Source organism: Pseudorasbora parva, chromosome 14, assembly GCF_024679245.1.
Source record: "Pseudorasbora parva isolate DD20220531a chromosome 14, ASM2467924v1, whole genome shotgun sequence".
Classification (NCBI taxonomy): Eukaryota; Metazoa; Chordata; class Actinopteri; order Cypriniformes; family Gobionidae; genus Pseudorasbora; species Pseudorasbora parva.
In genome coordinates, this window is record NC_090185.1 from 2,165,757 (window position 1) to 2,182,149 (window position 16,393).

Here is a 16,393-nt window from a genome sequence, read left to right on the forward strand (position 1 = left end):
AGTAAATATTCACAATTATGGGGCTGGTGTGTAGGAGCCATGTATACTCACTTTTAGACAGGTTAATTTTATTTCCTATTTTAGCCACTAGAGGGAGCATTGCACTAGGCGTGGCACTTCACTGAGAGTTGAGTATATTTACAGGTGTGGTAATTTAGTTAGACAAGTTGTGGATGGCAGGGAACACACGGTTCTTACCATAGCCGTGAACACCCTTTCCACCAACAGCACAACAACTTATAACGTTTATAGCCACACTGGGTGAAGAGCCATTCGATGGAAAAATACTATTTTTACTTTTATAATAAATGAGAAAAGAAAGCTAACGTCTGAGCTTGGATTCCTGTTGCTATGAGTTGAGAACACCACGCCATCCATGCTGAGGCTTACAGGATAGCCTCAACACTTGTAATGTAATGACATTTCACTTCCAACTAACCCTACCCTTAAACTAACTCGCACACACCACACCTGTCCCGAACCTTACCTGTATCCCACCTCAATATTAGCAAAAGGGTTTTGAAATACAATATGAGCACAATAAGTACATTGTAATTATATTTGGATGCAAGTACATAGTAGTTAAGGCCATCTAATATAAAGTGTAACCCTATATGTATTTCAGGAGAAATGAATGAATTGAAGTGTTAATCTGACCGGTTCTGACTGCATGGCAGCACACAAGACCCTGATAACAAGTGATCAAATATAGCTTTTATTGCTTATTTAACACACACAATACATTTACTAATATATACACAATCAATCACAATTTTTAGGCAGAAAATAAAGAAAGATGGGAGCCCTCACTGAAAACAGTCAATATCTCACATGAAATTGAACAGGGAAGACATAAAAATAAAATTTAAAAAAGCCTAATATTAATTTAGTATAGTAATTAATACTGTGGCACTAATTTGGACACCAAGCACTAATGACTTCGCGGATGGATTAAGATCATGATGATGACTTACAACTTGATTTGGTCTTGACTTGAATACAAAGACTTTATTTTCTTCTTCTCTTTGTCTTTCCTGTTGTTTCTGTCTCTCCCGTTTCTCTCATTCTCTCTTCATCTCTTCTTGCATCTTTCTTTCCCATTCCTCTCTTTCTTTAATGTCTCTTTTATATTGTTCTTCCCTTTCTATGTATTCCTCTTCTCTTCTCTTTCTCTCTCTGTCATGATTCTGTCTTTCTTTCTCCATCATCATCTTCATTCTCTCTTTTGCTTTATTATATTCTTCCCACATTTCCTGTTCTTTCTTTCTCCTTCTCTCATCCTCTTCTTCTCTTCTTTGTCGTTCATGTTGTTTCTGTCTCTCCCATTCTTCTCGTTCTCTCTTCATCTCCTCTCGTCTCTTTCTCTCCTGTTCCTCTCTCTCTTTAATGTCTCTTTTATATCTTTCTTCTCTCTCTCTGAATTCCTCCTCTCTTCTCTTTCTCTCTTTGTCTTGATGCAGTTTTTCTTCCTCCAACATCCTCTTTTTCTCTTCTTCATGTTTGTTCATCAGTTCGTCTTTCTCTCTTTTTAGTTGTTCCACTCTCTGAATCTGAATCATCTTTTGTTGTTCTTGTATTTCTCTTTCCATCTCTCTGAACATCTTACATGAGTAGTAACTCCCTCCGTTTTCTTTCACCATGTTGTCTATCTTCTTCAGTAGATCGGACACTTGTGTTTGGTCTTCAGTCTGATTATTATTGAACACATGGTATCTGTTTCCACACGCTTCAATCAGGTTTCTGATCACAGATCCAGGTTTTCCCAGATACTGCTCAATGGTTTTATTATCCAGATCATCTCCTCGGGTGAAGAGCACAATGGTGAACTTTAAAGAGTTTTCACCAAACATCTCTTGGATGATCTTCAATGATTTTTCTTCTTCTTGAGTGAATCGCTGTCCTAAATTGAGCACAATGATGAACACATGTGGTCCAGGCAGGATCATGGAGATGCAGTTGGTGATTTCTCGATGAATTTCTTCATTACTGACTTTAGTATCAAACAGTCCTGGAGTGTCGATCACAGTCACGTGTCGGCCGTTGGTTTCTGCTGATTCTCTCTGACACTCTTTAGTAATCGACTTTTGAGATGATTCTGCTGTAAATGCTTCTCTTCCTAAGATGGTGTTTCCTGTTGCACTCTTCCCAACTCCAGTTTTTCCCAGCAGCACAATCCTCAGATCATCTGCCTTTTCTCTTAAATCTAAAGATAAATCAATGCATATATTATATTATATTGTATTAACAATATTTTGAATTTAATGAAGATTATCAATCATCCAGGTCATCACCAATCATATTAATTCATACAGGGTTTTGGATCATTACCTTTAGACTGAAACCACGTCTCTAGTGAATGGATTTTCTTCTTCATTTCTTCAAATCTCTGCAGTTTTTCCATCTGTGCATCCCATAATGTCTCTGTGGAGAAACAAACTGCTCTATTTGCCTGAACCATCTGCTTCAGTTCCTCTATCAACACGGACACGTGTGTGTTTGGGCCAATGAGAAGATGCCGTCCTCCAAAACTCTCAATGACAGACTGTAGTTCTTCATTTAGATCTGCTGTCTGATGATCTGGATTCTGGTATATGAGGATCATGAGGTGTTTGTTGATTCTTGAGCTGAATATTCTCTGGATCTTCTCCATTTCTGCTCTGTCTTCATCAGTCAGTGGACCATCAGGAATAATGATGATGAAAACATGAACTCCAGGATCACAGAGAGACACACAGCGGAGCGACTGACGCATCACTTCCTCCTCTGAGAGCTGAGAGTTAATCAGAGCTGGAAGCTCCACCAGAGAGATCAGACGTCCATGAAGATCCACGTCTCTCCTCACACACTCTGAGCTGAGCTCTGATCCGCTCTTGCTCTGGTTCAGGATCAGGTTTGATATGAAGGATTTTAATCCTCTGTCACTCCCACACAGAGCCAGATTCAGCTTCACACCCTCTGGAACTGAAAAAGGAACAAACTAGTTTAACAATGAGGTTTTAACTTAAAGGTAATACTGCATTCACATCATGTCAGAATAACTGCAATCTGGCTACAAAAGCAGTTGCAAGCTGTGATCATTACTATAAATCAGAAACCGCTTCTTCAAATGGGCTGATATAGAGTCCCCCCAACAATGATGTCATTGTAGGGAGAAGCCCCGCCCATAGCCAGTCATGATCTGCCCATTTAGCAATGACACGGCCTGAGTGAGAAGCACAGAGTCTGCCATTTCTGTATCCTTGCTGTAGCAGCTGGAGTTTTACACTGTTTCCACAAAGAGGCATTAAAAATGTTGTGTTTTCGGATGTATCAAAATGCACACAAGTGTCACTGAGGTCATCATGGTTAAATTTAATTTTTGAATGAAATGTCCCAAAGAAAGTAGGTAAAGTCTTGTCTGTTGCATTATATTCCTGTTAACATCCACTGTGAAGCTGCTTTAAAACAATTGGACGCTATATAAATAAATGTGATTTGATCTGATTCGATTTGATCATTGCATAAACGAGGGTCTGTTCAACACTGGATTTTTCAAAGGTTGATTCTGAAAGATGGGTCAAAATGCTAAAGCTTTTTCTGGATAACCTCGTATCCAGATCTGATGCTGCTCTTGCGTCCTTTCTGAATTGTCATAAACAAGAGTTTCCTAATGAAAAACTGCACACGAACGCCTATTCTGACATTTCTGGTGCGTGAGATTATCCAGTTTTGTTGTTGCCAGTGTTGTGCCGAATTATGTGACCCTAGTAGGTGCTGTAATAAGGGTACTTATCTAGATTAATATTTAGGAGTAGGTTGGATTAGCTCAATACGGTGCCTACTAGGGTCACATGATTCGGCACAACAACGCCCTCTTCTGGAAAGGGGACCGGGAGCATCAGCTTATTTGCATTTTAAGGGACTGTGGCAAGGGGGGCGTGGTTCAGCGAGGTCTGCAGCGGGAGAGAGAGCCGCGGGACGAGTGGTAAGTGAGTGGGTTGGACGCAGATTGATTACACCTGTATCTTGTTCCAGTAATGGGCGTGGAGAGAGGATAAAACGCCTGTGGAATCGGAAGCATGTGGGAGAGAGACGGACTGCTGACGCACCCCCTGAGACTCTGAGATACCCGGAAACCGGAAAGACTGCAACCTGGAAGTGAAACTGTTACTGAGTTGATGAGAAAGAGACACGCTGAAGTGTGCACGTTGTGATTTAAGTTATACAAATAAAAGACGTCAGCAGTCCAAGCCGACCCCTTGTCCTCTTCCTTCCTTACCTATCGAATCGTTACAGGGACCAATCAAAAAGTGTTATGTGTCAAAAATAAAGTGGCATTTTTAACATGTAATTATAAATGATCTGTGCGGTATTTTGAGCTAGAACTTCAGATACACACTCTGGGGATATCAGAGACTCATTTTACATCTTATAAGAAAAGCATAACATGAGCCCTTTAAGTAGTTATTATTAAATAGTTCTTTTCAGGTATTTAAAGTGGGATGTTTGGGACTGTCAGTTTTCTGTCATCTGTCTCACTGACCTTACATTTTACTTTCTGAAGAACAGACTGAAATAGGTAGCTTATGTATAAAAAGGTTGTTTCTTTGTGTATGGTTCACCCAGTATAAATATACTGGACTATAAATGACCTGTTAGCTTATTACTGTATTCTCATAAATATGTGTTATTCAGAAATATAAATGAATTCACTCACCCAGTGTCTTGATCTTCTCCTGTAACTCTTTGATTTCTTCATCTCGCACACTCAGTTCCTCCTCTAGTTCATGTCTGACTTTCTTCTCTGGAGCTCTTAAATACATCTGAAGTGAATAGGGTTCAACTTTCATGATGTCTATACCCTTTATAATATTTGAGATCTGTCCGGAGTTTCGATGGTCCTTTATCCCCATCACATTGTACCAACTCCCATAGAGACTCACAATCCTCTGAGCTTCTGTGGATGACACAAAATCTGACACACTTTTGTCAACAGTGAGTTCAGTAATGAAAAGCATCATGAAGTGCTCATTAGAGTTAAATATTCTCTTAATCTTCTCCATTTCTGCTTTGTCTTCATTAGTCAGTGAACCGACAGGAGTAATGAGGATGAAAAGATGAACTCCAGGATCACAGAGAATCAGACAGCGGAGAGTCTCCCGCATCACTTCCTCTTCTGAGAGCTGAGTGAGAGCTGGAAGCTCTATTACTGTGATCAGCCGTCCATCAATCTTCTCCTCTTTCTTCACACACACTTTACTCATCTCATTATGAGGTTTACTCATCATCCCTCTAAATACTTTAGACACTGTGCTCTTGAGTGTTGTACTGTATCCACACAGCACAATGTTCAGCTTTGATTTTCCAGAAGTCACTGAAACGACATTTAGAGACAGAAGAATCAGATGACAGATGATCAGCTTTGGTAGCAAAAGTACACTTCCGTAAATGACAACAAAAGCATTATACTGTATAATATAATTAGATTGCAATACATTCTTTAATAAACTACCTTGTGATAGTTTAATGACAATGTTTGGGTCAGTGATAGGCTAGTTCAGTCCTGGAGGGTGTGTTTGATTGGGATTAAAGCTGAACTCTGCAGGACAGCGGCGCTCTAGGACTAAACTTGCCTACCCCTGGTTTGGGTGAATCACTCCCTATGTATGAATCTATGACAGGGTTTCTCAAATCATGCCCTAGAGGGCCAATGTGCTGCAGACTTTAGCTCCAACCCTGATCAAACTCACCTACCTGTGATTGTCTAATGATCCTGAAGACATTGGTTAGCATGTTTAGGTGTGTTTGATTAGGGTTAGAGCTAAACTCTGCAGGAAAGTGGATCTCATGGGCCAGATTTGAGGATCCCTGCTTTAAAGGAATAGTTCACCCAAAACATCTCCTGTCTTAATGTCTTGACCTCTCCCTCTTTTCATCTCATTTGTTAATTTGCCCCACCTGTTCTCCCTCATTACCCTCCACATTTCCTTGCCTATTTACAGTACAGGCCAAAGGTTTGGACACATTACTATTTGTAATGTTTTTTAAAAGAAGTTTATTCTGCTCATTAAGCCTGCATTTATTTGATCAAAAATACAGAAAAAAAATAAAAATATTGTGATATATTATTACAATTTAAAACATTTGGTTTTCAATTTATTATACTTTAAAGGTGCCCTAGAATGATTTGAAACAATATGTTAAATTGTTCTCTGATATCTACAGAGGGTGTGTGGCTTATTTTAGGGCAAACATTGTCCAGATACAGTTTTACAGGTCCATTTACAACCCTATAAATTGTCCCTAGGATGTAATGCTCTATTTTTGCCTTATTTGGAAGAGTCATGAATATTAATGTTGAGCTCAGCTTACTTGTTTATTGGTGTTTTCAGATCGTCCGCGCGAGAGAAAGAGCTCGCATGCTTCTGGCTACCAGATTTCAGTAATTAAATCCCCCAAATAGAGCTTTTCTGTGAAAAAACTAACCCTAACCCTGTAAACCAACCAGTTAGATATGGTGTTGTGGCACATACGTTATGCAGGTTATATATATTTTATGTAACTTATTTATGCTTGTGTGGGCCTTTATAACATCTGGAAGTTTGATTTAAAGGGATAGTTCACACAGAAATGAAAATGACCCCATGATTTACTCTCCCTCAACTTATCCTAGGTGTGTATGAAATTATTCTTTCAGACGAACACACTCAGAGTTATATTAAAAAATGTTTGTAATGGCTGCCCAAAATTTGAAGCCCAAAAAAGTGCATTTATCTATTATAAAAGTGCTCCACCCAGCTCCGGGGTTTAATAAAGGCCTTCTGAAGCAATTCAATGAGTTAGTGTTAGACAAATATCCATATTTAACATGTAGTAAAGCAAAATATCTTTCTTCTGGCGAACCATCTTCCGTATTAAACTTACGCAGAAAGTGTAACGCATCTCAGTTTAAAACGCTTACAGTGTCTGATTACACTGCTGCACCAGTTACGATTTCTGCGTAAGCACTTTAATAATGGAAGAATGCACATATTTTGGGCTGCCATCCAGGGGCGGTGTTTACATATGGCAGTATTCCAGTTATCATACCCAGGTATTCAGACAAGCAAAGGGAAAAAAAACAGCTCATGATGCTGCTCGGTAGTTCTGTCGCAGCTTTGAAAAGCAAATTTAAACAGCATAATGCTGTGTCATACACTCTCAGAAAGAAAGAAACATACGCTGTCAATAGGACAGTACCCTTCACAAAGGTACTAATATGTACACTTTTGTAACCAATATGTACCTTTGAGGAGCTAATTTGCACTCTTTAGGTAGAAATATGAACCTTTTGAAAAGGTACCACCCCAGTAACAACTTTTGTACCTTTTTTTCTGAGAGTGTAACCAGACGCAATGTGAAAAGATTTTCAGCAGCAAACCAGACTTCATCAATCATTCAAAATTCACAGCCAATCAGAAGAGCGTGGGGGCGGGCTCTCTGCAAATGCACTGACTGCATTAACAATGGCCCTCATTTATCAATCTTGCGTAGAAACGGGCGTATATGTTGGCGTAAGATTATGCTTACACTCGCCTGGCTCTCACTGCCTGATTTATGAAGCTGTGCGCACCTCTGCAATCCAGTGCTGCGTTCCACTCCACTTTAAGACACGCACTTGCAAACTTCCCTAAGCACTTCCCCTTGGGGGGAATCCCTGCCGCCATTTTGAAGTGCGTTCCACTTCGTGAAGTGGACAAGGGAAGTTTGTATGGACAGACCCTTGCTCCCTCGATTTTGACCGAGTGAGCGAGTCTACTTCATATGTACACTTCAGGCAGCTTCATATACCACAATGCAACGCGATTGTGACGTCACATATCACGTTTAATTTACCCCACCACAAACAACTATAACTATTTTTAAAAACATTTAAAACAACCCAAACACATCCATATACATATAGAATGCTGCATTAAACAATTTCGTAAAGGTAAAAAATAAATAATAAATCAACTCCATATGTGGATTCCAAGTGATAAGGGCTTCGGATGTTCCAGTTCAGGCCATTGCAAAGCTTCCGCCAGTAGTGGGCACTCATGCAACGTAGGCATGACGCACATCCGAGTGAACGAGACGGAGGGAAGTTTGCGAGTGAAGGGCATGATAAAAAACGAACTGGAACGCAGCACAGGTGTACGCAATACTTGCCCTTGATAAATGCGGCGGCTGAAAACGATCGTCATTAGAATAACACGCCCCTATATATTCAAGTCTCCGCCTCCCCCACGCCCTCATTTTACGCCATGGACAAACAGAAGACGGCAAAGAAGCGAAACTTCTCCGACGTGGAGATCGGGCGAGCTCAATCATCTCACTAGTCCACTAGTCAGGGCACTGATTAGGACATAAGTCAATGGGCTGACTCCCTGATCAGTGCCCTGACTACTGAACTATTGAGATGATTGAGACGCGCCCATCGAGACCATCCCCAGGGAAGTGGAAAACAACAAAATTGTTTTATTTGAGAGTTTAAAGAGTGGGATTAAAGGCACCCAAAAAACAAAATATGGACCCAAATTACGAGTACTGTTAATAGTGTGGGGGTTGAGAAGCGCACTCCAGCAGTTTAAATCGCTTTTTGGATGATAAATTACCATCACTGCATTATTTTACAGCACGTTTTGAAACAATTAGCATTTAATTTCGTATCACGGCACATGTATTGGGGTGTACAATATGATGATGATGTGATGTGGAGTAAGATTCATTCACATTAATAATTGCATGACAATTTGTAAGATTCTTCTTATTATTATTATGATTTTTATTCTTATTGACGCTTGTTATTTAGAAGAAGAATGTCGTTTTTATTGATTTTATTATTATTTAAAAGAAGAAGGTCATTTTTATTATTTTGTCAGTCTGAATTATTCAGTCCCAGTCCGTGCGCAGCTGCCGGGCCAGGCGGGCCTGAAGCGTCAGATAAGTAAACACTGAATGTTGTTGTTGTGGTTTTTAACAGTGGGTCATATAGCATATCTTGTCAGTGCGTTTTGTGGTGTTAGGAATTGCTTTTCTGCGCATTTTCCCACTAACTCAAACGTGCGTACACCACCTGAGCTGATAAATGAGGGCCAATGAATCTAGTAGCCTAGAAGAGGCGTACAATATTACGTTCCTAAATCGTACACATTTAGCTTGATTAAATATACATACTGAATGACTGAAATATTTTTTTTTAACTCATACAATACACTTGTTTGTTCCCCTTGACAGTTTGAACATAGTTGTTTCCTTTCATTTATTTTCAAGATCTGAGGTGAATTATCCATAGTAGCTTTCAGTAAGACTATCTCTACAAAGGTCACGAAAAATTATATCAAACTCACTTTAAATTCCAAGGATGATCTAAGGGTGAGTAAACTGTCATTTTTGTGTGAACAGCCTAACAGTGACAGTCAGAAGGCTGTATTCAGCTGCACACTGTCTATCTACACTCTTTAAAATAAAGGCTCTTCAATGGTTCTTTGGCTGGCTGTATGGCTCCATGAAGAACCTTTAATATCCAAAGAACCTTTCCATTGCACGAAAGGTTCTTTGTAGTGCAAAAAGGTCTTTTAGACTATAAAATGGTTAGAAAAAAATGGTTCTTTAAAGAACCTTTCACAAAATGCTTCTTCTTTGGCATCACTGTGAAAACCCATGTTTGGTTCTTCCTTAAGGATGTATCAAAGTGTGAATTCTATTACTCTATTAAAACATATAAAAAAATTATGAACAAGCATTTTAGAAGCTTTGACCAAAACAAAACTAAAAAGAATAAATGATTGTTCCAGTGCAGTAGAGCCAGAAAACAACTGTAGTTCATGATCATATATTCTTAGAGGTATTAAAAAAAGACTTTAACAAACCTCCTTCATCACTTCCTGTTTTTGTGCTCAGAGAGAATTTTCTATCGTCCTCTTTGTCGTCTCCTCGGACTGAACTTACAGATGAGCTCGGATCTTCATCCACTGATCCATCTCCTCCATCCTCATACATGTTAGAGATGAGAAAATCTTTATTCTCGTCCTTGAGGATCTCATCTATCCTTCTGAACATCTCAGAGCGCCATCCTGGGTTTCTTGCATCAAACTGAAGATGTCTTCCTCCACACTCCTTTATTAAATTAGGAATAGCGTTATTCATTATCACTGAAGCCAATTTGGCTGCACGTGTCTCTTCATCAGTGGTCAGCACTATAGTGTGTTTAATGGCCTTCTCACTGAAGAGGTTCAGCACAGTTTTCACTCTCTGTCTGTCCTTCTCACTGAAGTCTTTATACTGCAGTACGAGTGCGATCACATGAGGTCCTGGAGCCGACTGACGCACACACTCTCTCACTCCCTGTTTGTTTTGATGGTGTGAAGGGTCTGGCTGGAGAAAGTTGATGACTGTGATGTGTCTCTTCTCCACCTCTCCACTGATTTTCTGAATCGGCTGCTGTAGAAAAAATGGAGCTTCACTGTCAAACGCTGTTGTTCCCAGTAAAGTGTTTCCGACTCGTCTGTTTTCTGATGCATTCTTTCCCACCAGAACAATCTTCAGACCACTCACTGAAAAAGAGCAGAGAAACTTTGTAAGATAATCATCACTGAAATATTGTGTTGGAGTATATATTAGTCTGCTGTAGCATCAGGGGTGATGAGGTTGTATTTTATGTTTTTTATGTCTTTAATTTCTCTGAGTAACTCTCAGAGTAACAACAGTCCTCAGTTAACAGACGGATCTTCAGGAGATCACCGACAGCAGGAACTGAGTGTAATCGGCCTCTGCTGTCCGAGTATCTGAATCTGGAACCTCAGTTTTTGGAAATCATCCGGTGTTTGAATGACAAAAAACACAGAAATACCTTCAACTGCAATATGTGGAGATCCTTAAGGCGAGTTAGGTTACTGTATGAAAAAGACTGAACAGTGACATAAAATTCACGATCAACAGATTCAAATTCATATCTAATATGACAATGGATTCAGATCGGACTCCGAACAGAAATCGAATCAGTTCAGATATGACCAATTCAGATTAAGATCTGATATTAAATCAGATTCATATCAGATGGAGATAACAACTAGCCTAGAAATCTAGACGCACACTAGCGGCAGCAAATCTAATCTGCCGCGAGTGTCGTCTAGCAACTCTCAATACCCTTCTGAGCTGTATTCGCCTAACTCTTGCTGGGCCAATCACATTGTGTATAGAGTCGGTGGGCGGGGCCATAATGACGACGGCCGAGTTGCGTTTGGGTGCTTCTAGTAAACACAGAAACTGGCGAACGGCGGAGGTCTTTCGAATCAGCTTTGACCGCGACTCTGGAAGACTTGAGTTAAGCTTTTCTCTGAGAAAAGAACAAAGAACGGCACTGAAGTCATTCTTAAAAAGGGAAGATGTGTTCAGAGTTTAGCCGACCGGATACGGCGAATGTTTAATCTGTCAGCGAGCTCTGCTTCACCTTCGTTGCTCTGGTTGGTGTAGCGCTATCCTATCGCGTGCAGAGGGAGTTTGACAGACAGCCGTTTATCCGCCCCTCGGATTGAGCCGTCAATGGAGAGTTTCCAGACCAAACATCTTGGTGTGGGTCAGGCTTGTCAGGCTAGCTATCAGCACTAGCACACATCACTTGTTCACCTTTATTAAAGTCAATTATTTAAGATTCATTCTCAGTACATGTAGAAATAGAAAATCTAAACTACTGTTTTTTTTTAAACCACAATAAAACACATTTAAGAGCACTTGAAAGCTGAACTTATTACACAGCCAGGACTTTAATTAACTTTTTATTTCAAAATAATAAACCCTTCACCTCGCTACTAAACTACTGAACAGCGTCTGCCGTCACTGATGTGATGCATAAATAAGCCCAAATGACCAGCTGGAATATTTTCAGTGAATAAAAACTTGTGTCAGTCTGTTCCTCAAGTAGAGTTTTCAGACGATTTTGTTAAAGCTACACTGTGTAACTTTTTTAGTTTATTCTTAGCTAAAAACACTCAGTTCTTTCAAAAATATATGTGCTCATTAATGTATATTTACTTCTTTTAAGTAATAAAGTATTCTTGTAAGTTTATAATATGCCATTGAAAACACATACGGTGAGGGGTTCGAATGCCGGTCGCCATGTTGCCCCTCCATCTTGAAAGTACAGTAGCCAAAGAGGGACATACCCGTAAATTCAAGCTTCGCCTTTCGCGTTTAACACTCGATGGCACCGTGTCGAATGTGAAGAGGGAGATTGCCGTGTTAATCTTGGACTAAATCAGCCACCGTAGGAGTTAAAACGAAATCAGAATTGAGAGGAACAGAAGCTAATATTCACTGGATGGTCATAAACCTTTACACCGCTAGATGGGGAAATATCACACAGTGGAGCTTTAAGATATGGGATTTAGGCCAAGAGCTGGATGGACGGTTTCTCACACAAACCTAATGGAGATGGACTCACAAGACTTGGAATAAAGCACATGGTTGTATGTATTACAATACCCCCTTAAAACGCTTACAATCTTTTAAAAGTATATTATTATTATTATTAATCATAAAATCATCATCCATTTTTGCAATATGAAAAGTCGCAGTCTGGATGTTTTGTGTCCAGCAAATGAAAAGGTATTTCAACATATTTTAGAGCAACATGATGGAGAGTAAACGATGACATGGTTTCGTCAATGGATTTACTTTATCTGAATCAACTCTGAATGTTATGGAATGAGTTTTATTCACAGACCTTTTATATAACTGAAGAGATTTAGCCGTAATGTTTCACTAAAGAAACAAGCTGACACTATCAATTATTTAATTCACTTACTGTCAGGACGATCGTACTCTGGACTTCTTCTACCTGCTGTTGGAAAAACATCACACACACACACACACACACAGAGAGAGAGAGAGAGAGAGAGAGAGAGAGAGAGAGAGAGAGAGAGAGAGAGAGAGAGAGAGAGAGAGAGAGAGAGAGAGAGAGAGAGAGAGAGAGAGAGAGAGAGAGAGAGAGAGAGAGAGAGAGAGAGAGAGAGAGAGTTAATGGTTTAGCCATTATAAGTTAATTATATTTGTGCAGCAACTGAAAAGCTTCGCAATGTTTGCAGTAACCAATCAGAACTAAGCACAGAAGGCTGTTGTCATCAGCCGTGATTGTAATAGTTCTGGTGAATCTGTGGATAGTAGGGTGCTAACAATTTTTTGTGCATAAATAACTTCAATAATATGCATTTATTGCATTTTATTTAATTCTCCATTTTACCCAAAAAACATTTTTATTATTAGCTTGTCAGCTGTTTAAACCAATAATGGTTTATTGAAACATGTCAAGTGACAGGCGGATAGACATATATGCTCGAGCCATGATCGGATTCACTATTACGAGCGGAAAGACAGAGTCCCCAGACTCCAGATGCTGAAGTCACAAAACAAGAGGCCCTCACACTGCAGTAAACGCTTACTCAGTATTTTTGTCTTGTTTTGGGGAAAATAACTCAAAATGAAGAGAGTTTTTGCTTAAAATAAGATCAATAATCTGCCAATGGGGTGAGAAAAATAATCTTAATTCAAACAGAAAACAACATTATTTTTCTCACCCCATTGGCAGATTATTTATCTTATTTTAATCAAAAACTCTCTTCATTTTGAGTTATTTTCCCCAAAACAAGACAATTACTTTTGCTTAAATTTTAGTATTTTATTTATATAAATTAAATTTTAGTACATGTTTCTTAATGTAAGAATTTTTAGATATTTAGACTAGAAAAAAATACTGAGTAAGAAGAGCATTTTTTTTGCAGTGCAGTTCTGTTGAAACAAGAGTATCAGTAATGTGGTTCTTCATGTCGGGCCCGGGGTGAATGATATTCGTCAACGACATTCAGAAATTCTCAAAATAGATTTTGTTTGCCTGGTTGAGGCTCCAGACTCCTTCTCCAGAGAGGAATCCTTAGGCAGCAAGTGAACATGTTGTCCTCAGAGTTGTATAATGTCATAATATTATGCCTGATCGTTATATGTGTATATATATATATACATTTCTACAGTTGTTGTGTAAAAATGTATGTGAGAGGTAGCCTGTTATATGTCGGTTTCGTTCAAGTTCAAGTTCAATTTTATTTGAATAGCACATTTCCAACAGCCCCCAGACTGACCAAAGTGCTTTACAGAAGAGCAAGAATAGCACATATACATAGAAATAATCCAGAATAAACCAGAAACGAATAAACACCCATTTAAAAGTTTAACATATCAGGGTAATCAGTACACTAAAGAAAATAAAAGGTTTTTAACAGGGACTTAAAAATAGACAGGGAAGGGACCAGCCTGATCTCTAAAGGATCTGGTAGCCCTGCTACCGCTAATGCACGCTCACCTCTCACCTCTACGCTTTAGTCAAGCGCGTGAACGACCAGCAAAACCTGATCACAAGAACGGAGGCTTCTGGGTGGAGTATAGGAGTGAAGGAGTTCAGATAGATAGACACGAGCTTTGTTATGAAGCATTTATAAACGAAGAGGAGAATGTTAAAGACTATTCTCTGACAAATCGGCAACCAATGTAGAGATCTAAGAATAGGAGCGATGTGTTCATATTTACGACACTTTAAAGGAAATCTGGCAGCAGCAATTTGGACAAGCCTAAGTCGTGCCATTTGAGATTTAAAAATTAAATCTAAAAGAATTACAGTAATCTAAAAGCGACATAACAAATGCACGAACAGCCATTTTGAGAGCGTTTGGGGAGAGAAAGTTTTAATTTTAGACAGTAGACGAAGCTGATAAAAACTAGATACAGGTTTACTTCCTGGTGTTCAATGCTAACCATAAAAGTGTAATAACCAAACGAGTTAACTGTAATTGTCTACTGTGGCTAATATTTCATAAACACAGAGGAAGCATTCCTTCATCATAGGCTATATTTGTGTCTTAATTTGATTCTTACCCGAACTCGACGCCATTTCAGCAACACTTTGAAATCAAAACCGAAAGAAAAGCGCGGAACGAGAGATGTGCTCTCGCAATTATGGTAAATAGGAGTTTCCTAGGTAACAACCGTACAACGCCCTCCTGTTTCAAAATGGGAATGGGGTAAGCTCGTAATCATCAGAAGTGGGAATTATCAAATTTCCGATAGCACGTGAAGGCGGCATGAGAAGGTCCGGGGAAGTGATTTTATTCATCAACTTTTCATCAACTTTTATTCAAGACACATAGGTCCATAAAGACAACACAATACACATCATAATACAAAAAAAAATTATTATAAAATAAATTATTATATAAAATTATTCCGTCCAATAAATATTTTTAAACCAGAGATCACAAGATCACAATAAGAACATTCCCTTACGTTCCCATATGGATCCCGTTTGGTTATGTTTGTGGGGAGCCAAATAAGAACGTTCTCTATTGGTTGTGTTTTTGTAACCTAGCACTTAACTATCCATTAATTTTTGTTTGTTTGTGCCAAAAAACAAAAAAAAACAAAAAAAAAAAACTGTGTACTGTGCTAATTAATTGAGATTTCTTACAGCTCTTACAGGTTGTTGGCCTTGTTCCGTTGCTTCTATTGCTCTCCCCTTTTTTGTAAGTCGCTTTGGATAAAAGCGTCTGCTAAATGATTAAATGCAAATGTAACCTAAACCTTCCCAGAACGTTCCCTGCAGGTTATTTTTTAGATTTTATTTTTTATAATATGTATGCGGGGTATTTGTATATTTCGTTGCTGCGCGCCTCCCATCTGCACGCGCTTCTCCAGCACGCGCTTTCTTCTGTCTTCTACAGAAAGACGCGCACTCGCGTAATTTTAATTACTTCGTTTTTTCTGACTGACTGACATTAGTTTATTGATCTTTATTGAATAATAAGTTATAATGAATAAATATACTAGTGTAAATAGTGTTATTTTAGAGAGATTTTACACGTAATCGAAGACAACATGATGTTAACCGAGAATTTTTTGTTTACTGACCAAAAGAGAGAAGTTGGCTACGTCCCGCGAATTCAGTGGTAAGAAATTAATGAAATGCTATCAGTTAAAGTAATATTTATTCATTTTTTTTTAAGTCTGTGAATAAAATTAATATTTTAAACCCATATTTTATTGTGTTGAAGTCATTATTTGGCACATAACGTAAAACCTGGTTATGCAGTGTCAGGCCTACAAGTTACAAAACGTACATTAATGCATTACATTCAATCTTATTTATCCTCCATTAAGGTTTATGTGCTTGAAATATTTATATTGATTAAACAAGTTCAAAACATGACATGGTTTGTAGTAGCCTACTAGGCTGATTAGGCTATCCATTGATCCGTCTTCCATGCCGCCTAATGGGACGCGAATGCTGGGCTATTACTGACGTACAGCAGGGTAAATGAATAGAGGAAAGAGGTTAGGGGAACGTTCTGGG

At 38.9% G+C, this 16,393-nt stretch overlaps 1 protein-coding gene across 1 annotated transcript; it reads right to left on the reverse strand.

The window, feature by feature from the left end:
- Window positions 1-910: 910 nt before the first annotated feature.
- On the reverse strand, window positions 911-14,938 carry LOC137040790 (GTPase IMAP family member 8-like). Its single transcript, XM_067416562.1, has 5 exons — window positions 14,923-14,938; window positions 9,873-10,556; window positions 4,697-5,353; window positions 2,329-2,961; window positions 911-2,212 (listed from the first exon to the last, which is right to left on the reverse strand). The coding sequence occupies exons 1-5, from the start codon at window positions 14,936-14,938 to the stop codon at window positions 1,062-1,064; spliced, it is 3,141 nt and encodes a 1,046-aa protein (XP_067272663.1). The 3' UTR covers window positions 911-1,061.
- Window positions 14,939-16,393: the final 1,455 nt, after the last annotated feature.